We start from the raw sequence: 13,006 nt of genomic DNA, 5'->3' as shown, positions 1-13,006 counted from the left end.
CTGGCATGTAAGGTGTGTTTCAGCATGTATGGCAGTAAAGGATGAGAATGTCCCTCAGTAATAATGCTCCACATTGCCCCTTGGGGAGACAAAGTCTTAATGCAAGCTGGCCTTTAGCTCCCAACCTCCGATCAATGTCTTCGATCAATGACTACATGCATGTTAAATAATAATCACAACACAACTATCAATAGCCATCCCTCTCAACTATCTTCACATCCATCTACACACACACACACACACACACACACACAGACTCATAGAGAACAGGTCTGATGAGTCTGACAGTATGAATGCAAATGTTTACTGCATAACACTAAGCAATTTCATTCTGTATGTGGATACAAACATTACTGTCTGTACACAAAAAATGACAATACAATGTGATGCATGGACGTCATACAAACTCCCTGTAAACTGTGTGAAACTCTGAAATAACAATGCATAGATAAGTTTTGTTATGACTCTTTATCACCACGTCACTTCACTCTTGACTGTCATATCATTTCATTACTTTTTTAAGACAGTTCCACGGCCAAATACTTTTTATGAAGTACTTGTAAGATGTAAATATCTTCCAGAGGCCCAGTAAGGCTCATTGGATAATAAAAGCAGGGGAACCTTGACATAGAAAGGATGTGCATGTATGAAACAAACAAAAGAAAAAAACTAAACTGCTTTGGCAAATAAAATGTGGCAGCTTAGACACAAACACACAGATGTGCACAGTGACACACACAAATACAATCAAAGACACAGAGATGGATCTAGGGACTGTAATGCATGTATCAGTATGCAGGACCAGACCAGTTAGTGGACTGGATTCTGTGGGGATCAATAGAAAACTCAGCATTTCAGATTTTCCACTTGAGGTCCAGTTTTCTGGATTTTTTTATACTACAGAGTACTTGGCAGAGAGAACAATAATGATGACAGGAAAGGAAGTGGATATACTGAATAGGGTTAGTGATTTTAACTAATGTTATTTATTTACTTTTTTTCGCATGTAAAGCATACCACATGTTAAACCGACAATATAAGTTACTGTTGTGCATATATGTGTGTATTCTTGTCAATAATTTTAGGCCAAATATGTAACTGTTGTGTATCATTTCTTTAATTACCTTGACACAGACTTTAGTGTCAAGCAGGTAATAGATGTGTACACAATTAATGAGTGCTAATGACAGGCTCCGTGTAAAAAACGATTCACCTTCTCCTCTTTATTGTTAGATTTAAAGTGGGACTCTTCCTCAAGTGCAGTTTAAAGAGTTTCACATTGTTTGTTAAACTGATAGATGTGGCTTCTGCCTGTGCTGTGACCTGCCGTGCAGTCACAAGTAAAACAGCAGACGTTAATGAGCACAAGCACATAAGGCTGTTATAACGCACATGTTAACAAAGGACTCCCACACATGCATGAGAAAAGCACAAATGCAGACACATACACAAAAATACATGCGTGCCTCCTGCTTCCCATGGCTAGTTTAGCTTTCTTTACATGTGGGGCACGTTTGCTAACATTTCTTAAAGCTTGGCTTCATTAATGCAGACGATTAGCATCCTGTGAATTAATTAGTGTCAGTGCCCTTCAAAATGCTAATGCTAGCATTCTGTTGTCTTGAAGAGCAGTTAGAGTCTGGGCAATGATACAAAGTTCTAACAGTATTTGGGCATCAGCTGTTTTAATATTAGTCAAAAGCGCGAGCATTTGAAGTGTGGATGTGATGTAACCAGCCATTTCGATCATATTAAGGTGTAGCTGGACATTTACACTGTCTGTCAATCAGCCTGTCGAACAATTCTTATATTTCAAAATATATGGGGATATTTCACAGAAGTTAAAAAATTAATGAGTAAAACTTTCAACAGATTAATCAATTATAAAAACAACAGTTGGGTAAAGGACCAGTTAGATCAATAGACTTTCTCACATTCTCACAGGATTGTGAAGGTTGTCTGGAGGACAGCCACGGGACAGATTTTTTTAGATTGCATGAATATGTACACAAGTAACAGATAAACCTGTATTTTCTTTGTCAATTTATATTTGCAGCTTGGGGAATGTGAAACTTTCAGTGCAACCTCAGGTAAAATGATCCTTTTCTACTATATTATATATTATTATATCAGTCTTTTTATCCTTTCAAGGATTGGGAGCCGTTGTTTGATTATATCTTCTTGTATGTAGGATCGAGGTTCATATAAAGGCTGTTTGCCAAACAACCCATCACAATCATCCTCATGATCATCAACACTGTTCACCAGCTGGCAGAACCAGTGGGTTTTCTCAAATTGCAGCCAGAGGAATTTTTTCAGGGACACACAGGCAGAGGCAAGAGATTGATTGTCACACAAAGCCCACAGGATAACAATATATCCATATTTTCAGCATGAGTGTGACAGTATGAAGTCTGTGTGTCTGATAAAATAATTTAAAACGCTTCACTTTTAGATGTAAACTGATGTATGTTTGACTCTGTTAATATTAATGTCAGAGAAATTGAATTGGCATATTTGAGAAAAAATGCAGCAGTCTATACATCAGTGTGTAGATGCTTGTGTGTGTATGTGCACGTTGATGGTGTCAGAAGTAGAATAAAAGGCCCCTCCCTCCCCATTCAAAGCTCTCGCATTGCATTCACCCGTTTAAACACATTGTATTGACAACTCCCCCCTTGTAATTAAAGAGTACTGAAGAGCTGGCCGGTTTCCAAGACAAAGTTCAAAAGACGGGTCATGTGAGGAAGAAGGGGTGTGTGTGTGTGAGAGGGTGTGTGTGTGTATGTGTCAGTCAGCTGTCGATGCAGCTGGACACATCAGAGAGCGGGCTGTATCGACAGATTTTGGGATCTAATGATTTCACCTTATTTAACAGGCATCTGAAGAGACGACTATGCTAATTGTAAAAGGGATTGCCACTTTGTTTGGGGGTGGGATTCTGGCTGAACACGTTTGTGCATGTTTGGACTGCACCCCTTTGCTTGTATGCATGAATCAAATAATCGTGGGCATGTGTCACAAATGAGACTTGTAAACTATGATGAGACAACTGTTTTAACAGCTGTAACAGTAAAAGTGGGAAGTGTGAGAAACTAATTTGAAAAAGAGAAAAAATATCTCCCCATGTGTAAGCATGCATCATGAGTCACAGGAATAATTGTGTGTGTGTTATCATGCAGACTACTGAAGCCCTCTGATGCTTGAGCTTAAATGATTCCCATGAGAGGAGATATTCAAAGGATTAACTCTCCTCCAAAAGTCAAACACAAATATGCAGGAAGACAAAAAAAGATGACTCAAGAGTTTCAAACCTGAGTTAGCCAAAGCAATGGCTTTCAAAGTGACAAATTCCTCCTTCTCCAGTTTCATAGACTTATACTTTTTGACCAGCTGAAGGATGGTGTTGTTCAGCTCAAGAAGCCCCGCTAGTTTTGACTGGTCCTCATCCATTATGTAATCCTCAGCATAGACCAACTAAAGAGAAGCACAGAAAGACATTGGGCTTACAAATTAAATGAGCATTTATATATTTCATTAAAGCAAGAAGCAAACGCAGAGTTGGTGTTCACCTTGTCTTCAAAAGACAGTGAGCGGTACACAACACGCAGGATCAAGATCTCCATCCACGCACTCTGCAGTAGACTCATTTGATCTGCCAAAGACAGTGTGGAGAAACCTAGTGAAGAATGAGACAGAGAAGAAGAGCAAGACAAGGATGGTTAAATTATGTATTAATGTCTTCCATCAAAACACAATTAAGAGATAAGTTAGTATGCACTTTTTACTATTTTTTCTCACAAAAAAAACCCAAATCAAACCAATGCAATATCATGGTTGCAAAGAGGAACATGTTTGCTGATCTGTTATTGTATAGTATGTGATTTCTTTTTAACTCCAAAGTTTAATTTGGTGGTGATGCTGATTCTAATGAACTTCAACTCTAACGACTCTTGTAAAGTAACTAATTGAGCATTTAGAAGTAAAACTCAAAAGTAAGAAAGGAAGAGAATAAAGCTTCTTTTGAAACTAGTGAAAGGGTCAAGATCGACTCCCCTTCCTCCCAGCCTTTATCCATCCACACAACCAGAGTCCTCTTCATCCTCCTCCTCTTCCTCCTCGTCCTCTCTCCCTTACACCCAGGGCTATTCTCTGGGGGAGGCAGGCCTTATCTCCCCCTGCCACAACCTCCATGGATCAATGCTGGCCATCGCTGTGGCGCTGCTCAAAAACACACACTAATTGCTGCTATGGCCTCAAAACTCCTGGTTTCCTTGGTGTCAATCCTTGTCTTTCAATTTGCCTATCTGTCTCTTTCTCCAGTCACAGTCTATGCCTTTTTATCTGCCTGTGTCTGATTATGACTGACCATCTGCTTGTCTGGTTCTTGTTCCGTCTTGATACATTGTGACCTGTATGTCCTAGTGGATACCTGTGTATCTGATCGGACTTGCTTGCTTAAGATTTTTGCCTGCTGCCTTTTGATTGTTCTGTTTTTACAAGCCTCATTTCCTGACTTTGATTATTTTCTTACTTAAGGGCGCTAGTCTCTCACTTATCGTCTGTCTTTCTCTTTCTATCTCTTTAATGGAACACCTGCCCACTCACACCTCTCCTCACAGCTGTCCTCTCCTCACACACCTGTCCATTCACACCTGCCTGTCTGCCAATGTGTGTGTTTTTGTGAGTGCAAGCTTTCATAGGGAATGCAGAGACAGTGGGCCATGCAAGCACACCTGTCAGACCTCGCGGCAGCCCTCTAGTTTGTGTTTGTGTGTGTGTCTGAGAGGAGCATCCTGCCAGGAGAAGCCGGCAGATGAGAAGGAAGATATTTCTTCAGCAACATCTGCTACGATGAGCCTCCTCTTGAGATGCTAGGTGTGCAAGGAAATGTGTGTTAGTGAGTTTGTGCGTATGCATGCGCGTTATGGGGCCCTTATCTTGCAGTGTGTTGATGGGTAATGGCAGGCGTCTCATTATATCCAGGTTGCAGGCTATTGTTGTTTGTAATGTGCTCTAATTCATTCAATCTACAACTGATGACATCTTTGACACACACATACAAAGACAGACATTGCTGTACACACACAGATGCGATACCACCTATGCATAGACAAAAATGCATAGGAGCGCACACTGGAATTAATCCAAATATGTATGATTAATACACACACAGGGCACAGTGAAGGGAGAACTATCAGTGCCAACTGGCAATGTCTTCTTATACTTAATGAAATCATCAGACAGGATTAGAGGTGAATTTCTTAAGGGGGTCTTTGTGCCCCCACACATGCACACATGTACACACACATCTCATTCACAGAGGCAAATGTCTTTAGGGGTTCCTAAGGACTTCACTACTCATTGTAGGCAAGAGACATATACGCTGGCATTGCTAAAATTAACACACATGCACTTATTGAATCTGTTCAACCCTGAGGTCAAATGAAGAGAGAATGACATGAGTGAGGGGTTAATATCATTTAATGGTGTCACCGGTTGTGTGTTTTAAGTTGTGTATATGTGTGTGTTTTCAGCCCTCAACCATTGGGAGCAGAATTGAGGGTTTAATCATTTTGCACACACCCCTCTGGTGGAATTTGATGTTGAGCTAATAGGGGCACACACTGCTCAAGAAGTGGGCATATACACACATACATCTGCATACAAGCATCATCTCGTACCCACTATAATTCAACATGTACTCTTTATTGCCAAACTAAGACATTTTTCCTCTTTCATTTCATTTTGTGCCAGTACCCAACAAGTTTTCTTACCGACACTGAACTAGTTTTTAGTGTCAAAACTGAATAACCTTTGGTTTCTAGAGCAAACCAGAAAGCAACTGAAAACAAAACAAGAAAAAGCAGTGGCTATTAAGGACTCACAAGGGACAGTTATGTTTCTCAAAGCTGAAACCAAGTGAAAAACTCAAATGGGAGTCGAAACAGAAGTAATGCAGAAGTACTGCATCACCAATGTGTCGCTCATCAATAAGGCAGCACCTGACTATGATGTTAAACTTTGTTTTGGCCAGTGCCTCACTGTAAGACACAAGACAACACCTCGTGCATATATCAGATACAAAATAGGTTTTGAAGAAAACTGCAGCATGTGATTTCCCTGCTAATGAGAATCAGAATCAACTGAAAAAAAAATAATTACACGGAAAGTACAAATATTGTAAACATCATCAAAAAAGTGTCTGCATGACAAGTTGTTTATTAATAAAAGGAATCGGTCATACAGACATTGACACCTCCCTCCTAATTGCACATTACACACACACAGAGGAAACACCAATAATTAAAACACTCGTAATTAATTCATTGAGCTGAAAGTGCAGGTTTTCTTATTGAGGCACATCAGTGATTTTATCAGAATGAGGTCTCTGTGCGTGTGTGCTTGTGTGTGTGTGTGTGTATGGTTGATGCAACAATTCTAGGTATTTCTGTTCACATTTTGCATTTGAGTCTAATAAAATTACTGTGTTGTCAGAGTGCTGGCATGCTATTTCATCAATTTTTGTACTTTGCCTGTATGCATAAATTCCCATACATATGTTTCCATAAGTCTGTTTGTGTGTCTGTGTATGTGTACCTCTCCCACCCGAACCAGCCTGTCTGCGCCGTTCAGCCATCCAATGCCTCTTATCTGTCTGATTAATAGGCGGTCGGCTTCAGGACAAATTAATTAACAGATAACGCCATCTCCCCCTTCTTCCCTTCCTCCCGTCCTCCCCTCCTTCTCATGAACCGATCGATACAACAGAAGAAAAGAAACATCAATGGGAATTTAGTGCTGATGATGGAGAGAGAGAGAGGTATTGATGGAGAGAGAGTATGAGAGCGAGTGAGACGGAGGAGAGAAGAAAGTAAGAGGTGTTAGAATGAGAGGTGGTGGTGAAGGTGGGAGGGGTGGAGACCTTTCTTTCAAACCTGTGATTTCACTTGACAAAAGAAGGTTCCTTATTTGGCTCTAATTACATTTCCTTTCTGCCTATTGTTGATAAGGCATCTCATACTGTGTGAGGAAGTAAGGGTATGTTTGTGAGGATGTTATAATGCTGGCGTGCGCTGCTTGCTGTGGAGTTGTGTTTCCTCAGCTGGATGTGCAGTTATGTGTGACTAAAGTTAATCTAAAACATTCGCTTAAAAACACGAATGAGAACTTTAAAGACATAATCATTGGATTAAGGGTGACGGCTTTTGAAAGAGCAGGTTTTAGGCGTATATTAGTTTGGATTTCAGCAAACACAAGTGGCAACGTCATATTTGGGACAGAATCAAGTTAGAGAAACGGTTTGGCTGGATATTTACGAATATGCATGTCTGCGCTTGAGTTTGCCAAAACAGCAAGACGCTCTACAACTTCCATAAAGATACACAGAGAGGCCGTGTGGGTGTGTGCGTGTGTATGTAGGGATGCCTGTGTGCATGTGCCATACATTGTCTGACAGAAAGAGGCTATGGTGCAGTCATGCAAACTTAACCTCTGCTGCTTGCTTTTGTGCTCGCTTTCTCTTTTCTTTTCCCTTTTCTCTATCAGATACCCACATGAAAACAAACACACATACACACACAAACTCACGTCGATTCCCCAGCCACCCTGCGGCCTGTTTGTCTGCCAAATGAGTCCTGACTGCACGTTTACACCCGAGACCGCACAACAGTCTGGCACAGACACACACACACCTACAGGATAGCCCTCTCTCACGCTCCAGTTGCTCCACAGATGCACACGAACACATATCCAGGAGCCTGATATTTGTTTTTGTGTGGTCACAGGGCAAATGGGAACCAGCGAGAAGTGACTGTGATGCTTATGAGTACCTGTGTGCATGTGAGTCTGTGAAGGTATCTGTATATGCATGCGATTCTTTGCATGGTTGTATGATAGTGGCTTAGGAGGTGCAATAACTGTTGCATCAATGAAGGCTGTTCTGTGTGTATATGTGCGTGTTTGTGAATTTATGTGACAGGTGTGAAAACTGGTTGCGATGGTGATCTGGTCCCAGTTATTAACACATGACTAGACTTCAGTGAGTAACTCAACTTAAACAAAGGAGTTGTGCCAGATTTCATGGTGGTATTTCAGACTTCTTTATATTTTCTACAATGAGTAGCAGCTGCATAAAAATATACGAAATTAAACAATCTGTGAAAAGGTGTGTGCTGGAAGCATAGAAGCAGGTCAGATTAGTGGAGCTGAGCTACATCTGATCTGAATTTGCCAACTACCAACTTAGTCCCAGGGTGGGACAGCAGTTCTGACAAAATAGGCCAACATTACAGAGGCAGTCTTTTTGTCATGCGAACCATTGATATTTGAACCTTTAAAACTTTACTGGATGAAAATGATCCACAAATATTTTGGTTAGAGGATGGAAATGGGTGGTTGCCTGTGCATTTCATTAATGTATTCAATGGCATCGATGGTAGATGATTTACTTATTCTCGAAACAAAATTAGAATATTCACAAAAAGTATTACAACTTGGAAGAGAATCAGAGCAAATTTTTAGTCATATTACACTGGCCTTCCTACTGCAAACCATGAAATTACAAATCTGATTACTTGTAGGTTATTGAAGGTCTTGAACCCTTTGAGCACCTTCACTCTCTTCTCTGTCTGACTTGGTCATGGCCACAGGACATATTCAACGTGAAACTTCTCAGTCTGTCTAAACAATGTGACAGCAGCAATTCATGCACTTATCAACAATATCAACACTGAACTAGTTATGTGTTAAGAGTGCTGGACGCCTCTAGCATTGTGACAGAAAAATTATCTAATATAGCAGAAATCATATTCAAACTAAGTAAATTCAGGGACTGAGATGTGTAGATGGGCATTAAGAATAAAGGTCATAACTCACAAACAAGTAAACATTTGTTACATTTCTTTGAGACAAATTGAAGCCCAGGTAAAAAAGAAATGTGTGAATTTTTTCAATCATTCCACAAAATCTAACACTATTCAACTACCGCAACTTTTAAAAAAGAGTAGCAATTCCCTTTCGTTAGAGGAATCTTAAGGGAGGAAATGAGATCTGTGATGTTAACTCTGATTGTTCATCAGAGGAGAACAGTGGATTGTCTGTGTTCAGCATGTGCACGTACTGTGTTCTGCAGGGGACAGATTTAAGTCTACTGGCCCACTGAGATAGAGATTGCATGAGGACACGTGAAGTTTCCAACAGTTACCAGCACATTGCTCGTCTACGTGTATGCACGTGTGTATTTGCTATGTATGGTACCTTTGTTACTGTATGTAGCTCCACTACTCTCTCTCAGTCCACTTTCTGTGTGTGTGCAGAAAGTGTGCACACTGTTGCATGCTGTGCAACGCAAGTGCTCCCTTGTGGTGCTTTACGTGTGTGTGTTTGTGCATGAGAAGTGTGTGCAAATCTCAAACTGTTCTGTACCATACGGCCAGACGCCGGCCAAAATGAACACGGACCCCCTGTGATGGCTTTGGCCTGGCTGAAATAACACACACAAGATATATTCACACAAAAAGCAAACTGGCAAATGCTGACTTTCTCTCACACACACACACACACACATCCACCAACTGACCCAATTACACAGAGATGCGCAACGAGATGGAAACAAATCTACCCAGAGAACCAGTTAATTTAGAAGAGCTTAAAGACACACGAACATGGGCCACACACTCACACACACATACATATATGTGGACACTTTGACTATACCACATTGTGGAGGGGGTAGTAGGTACCACATAATGTGCAATGTATCTGGAGAATTACACAGCAGATACCAGTTGTAACAAGTTGTAACGGCAAAATTTTAAGATAAGAACATGTAAGAAGCATGTCAAAGTTAACATTTGAAACTCAACAGGATGTAATCTATATGCATCTCCAAATCACAGTTTGATATCTTTTGAAAAAAAATTGAGGTTTGCATTTTTTGTTTGAAGTGCTCTACAACATGTTGCATTGTAGCTTTTGTTTGTCTATAGCTTGTGTCCGATCATGAGACTCAGGATTTTTACATAGTTCTCCAACCTCTGTGCAACAGAGCTACGGAGACATTCATCTGTATGTTATAGCATTTGGCTTCCACTTGGGGTGGGCTCAGGACTACGTGGAGCAATCTCGGGTATGGGCCGCTCTTGGTTTTGTAGGTGCCGTTGTTGGTCCTTTACCTTTGTCCTGCCGTGGTTTTGTCTTTTATTGCTCTGTTTATGTCAGCTTCTCCAGGGTTGAATTAACTTGATCTCTACATAGATCTCAGCGCACTAAATATTGGAATGTCTGCATGCATATCTGTGTGTGTCTGCTGAATACCCCAAATTATTCACTCTGCATGCTGTGCAGACACATATCTCTGTGCAACTGGAGATGAGCCATCAAAAATAAAATAACCTCTAAACAGGAGTCTTGGTGTATAGCTAACACTTACCACCATTTTTTTAAGTTGATAGCATAACCACTGTTGCATTTAAACTAGCAGCAGACAACCATGAACAAGAGTATTCCACCACTTAAAAATGTGTTATGCTTATTGTTATGTGTGTTGGATGCGTGAACTTCACTATGCCAAGTGATATATGACATTAGAAGGCCGATCTCATCTAGAAGGCTTATCTGCTGAAAGTGCCTCTGACGTAATCTATAATCAAATCTCATTTCAGATGAAGATATGGCCATACAAGTAGGATTTCATAACATCAAAACAAGATCACAGGCAAGTCCTGGCCAGATATGTGACATAAGGAATCCTCTAGAGCACATATATTAAGAATGGACATTACTGTGAAGTAGGAGACATTATGTGTTCAATATTTAAATGTCTGAAATATGAATAAGGAGATTGTTTATACTATAGTGTTTTTGTATTGTTCAGTTTTTTTTTTCCATTCTTAATACTTCTAAAAAAACAAAAAACAAAGAAAATTGCCTACACTGTTGAACGCACTGTATTTGAATTTGAACTGTAGTCAACAAAGGAGGGACACATGTTTGTACAAAACCATAAATCCATTTCATACATAACTTTTATGATATATTAGACATATTACATACACAATTATACGCCTTTACCTTCACCCTGTCTTCAAATTGTTGGCTAAATAATCTTTTTTCTCTTTCTTTCCCCCATCCCCCTTTGCCCTCTCTTTCCACCACACCCCCCTTTACTCTGTGCGGCCTGGGGGAAAGCCGAGCAGTCATAGGGTTGCGGTAGCCTCTAATCAGTGTGAACAGCCAGCTAATTACCAAACCCTCAGCTCTGGCTGACTGTTAATTGCATACATTAGACACCATCAGCAGCACTGCAAGATTAACACTTAAAATCTTCCCATTGCTGTAGTGGAGATGAGTGCTCTGTGAGTGAAAGACAGAGACAGAGGAGAGGAGATGTATTCTGGAGTGGATTCTGTGGGTGTGTGTGTGGTGCGCTGTCTCTGTGGTTGCGGGTGCTAATATTTAACACTTAATTAGACCCGAAATGAAATCGCAGCAACACAGAGCTGGTTGTCGAGTGCTATAGCTGTTACGGTGGCAGGGTTGCTTTAGTGGGGGCAGCTGGTCGTCGAGGGCAACCCCACGTCTCCGTGGAGACGACAGATGGAGTGACATTAAGAGCACTGCAGTGGAGCTATTTCAAATAATAAAATATCAATATTTACATTTTAATTACCCACTTCCAGCTCCACCAGGGCAGAATCAAGAAGTGTGTGGATACATGTGTGTGAGTGTGTGTGGGCGGGCTGTACGGGCCTGTGAACTGCAAGCTCCATTGAGACCAAGTCTTCTTGACTCCACATAGAGTCAAAATTACAGCTTAAGTGATAACCTTCAGCTTTGCTTAAGAATTTCTCAGTGTTAAAACACATAAAACACAATATAGAAGTCCTCATTGTATTTTTCAACATTATACTTCTTATGCTCTTTTTCCACTTTTTCTTTCACTCAGCCCATCAATCTTCCTCTCATCCTCCACCTTTGCAACTTGCCCTTCCCTCCATCTATATAATGCTGATGCAGGCAGAACTGACCGCTATGTGATTGTGTGAGCATGTGTCTGTGTGCAAAAATCTGTCTGGGGAATTAACAGTGTATACAAACAGCTGAGAAGCTTGCACCCCAACTCCTCCTGTTTGTCCCTATTGCACAGACACACGCACACACAGAAACGTGACGCTGAAGACCAACACTAATGATGAGAAAAAGGAAAAAAAGTAATAAAACTGAAAGGAAGGTTATTATTTTTATAGTTATTTTATAGTATCATGAAATTAATACAAAGGATGCAAATCTCAATCAAAATCTATCTATCTATCTATCTATCTATCTATCTATCTATCTATCTATCTATCTATCTATCTATCCAGTGATGAATTAATTTTGTCAGTTTGTCCAATTAACTGAGTTGTAGCTGTCTGATGATCTCTCTCTCCTTTTCAAACGATAACCTTTTATTCCCATGAAAACACTAAATCCTTAGTTGAAGCAACAACAAACCGGTCATCCTTGTTTTTACACTATTGGGCAGGGAACATTTTTGGTTTCAATGATGTAGACCTAAAATAGTCTTTGGTTCCTATTTATTCAAGACAAAAAAAAAAAGAAAAGTACTTCAGAAGAAGTTCTGCGAGACAAAATTAGTATATCAATAGAATCATGCTGAATATGGCTTTAAAACAAAGCCCAATGCTCCCTGTCCAGGCCTGGTGTCTGTATATGAGATTATGAAGCTGTGTTGATTCTATCTGCCTAATCCCCGGTAGCTTCCGTGGAGAGAGGGCCTGAGAAACTCCACAGGAATTAATTTGCCATTCACAGATTAGAGATATGGTCTCCAATATCACCATTGAGGACAGGCAGCAATCGGAAGGGCTCAACCATTCGATTGATATAGAAAGAAAGAACATGGAGAATGAGAGATGCAAAACAGAAAGAAAGAAAGACAAAGATGAAAACTAATGCACGCAGAGCCTTCTCTCCTGCAGCACAATGTCTTAATGTCGTAGCT

At 40.4% G+C, this 13,006-nt stretch overlaps 1 protein-coding gene across 3 annotated transcripts in view; it reads right to left on the bottom strand.

The window, feature by feature from the left end:
• Positions 1 to 13,006, bottom strand: part of esrrga (estrogen-related receptor gamma a) — a 71,949-nt gene that overhangs the window by 7,158 nt on the left and 51,785 nt on the right. For all 3 annotated transcript variants that reach the window (XM_072380328.1, XM_072380326.1, XM_072380327.1), the window contains exons 7-8: positions 3,573 to 3,679; positions 3,315 to 3,477 (exon numbers count right to left, since the gene is read on the bottom strand). In XM_072380328.1, coding sequence (XP_072236429.1) covers positions 3,315 to 3,477; positions 3,573 to 3,679 — 270 coding nt within the window. The remainder of the gene's footprint in view (positions 1 to 3,314; positions 3,478 to 3,572; positions 3,680 to 13,006) is intronic.

This window comes from Leuresthes tenuis, unplaced genomic scaffold (assembly GCF_036924035.1).
Source record: "Leuresthes tenuis unplaced genomic scaffold, fLeuTen1.0.hap1 SCAF_2, whole genome shotgun sequence".
In the NCBI taxonomy this organism is placed as follows: Eukaryota; Metazoa; Chordata; class Actinopteri; order Atheriniformes; family Atherinopsidae; genus Leuresthes; species Leuresthes tenuis.
The sequence above is the reverse complement of the archived record's forward strand: the minus strand, read 5'-3'. Positions and strand labels throughout refer to the sequence as shown.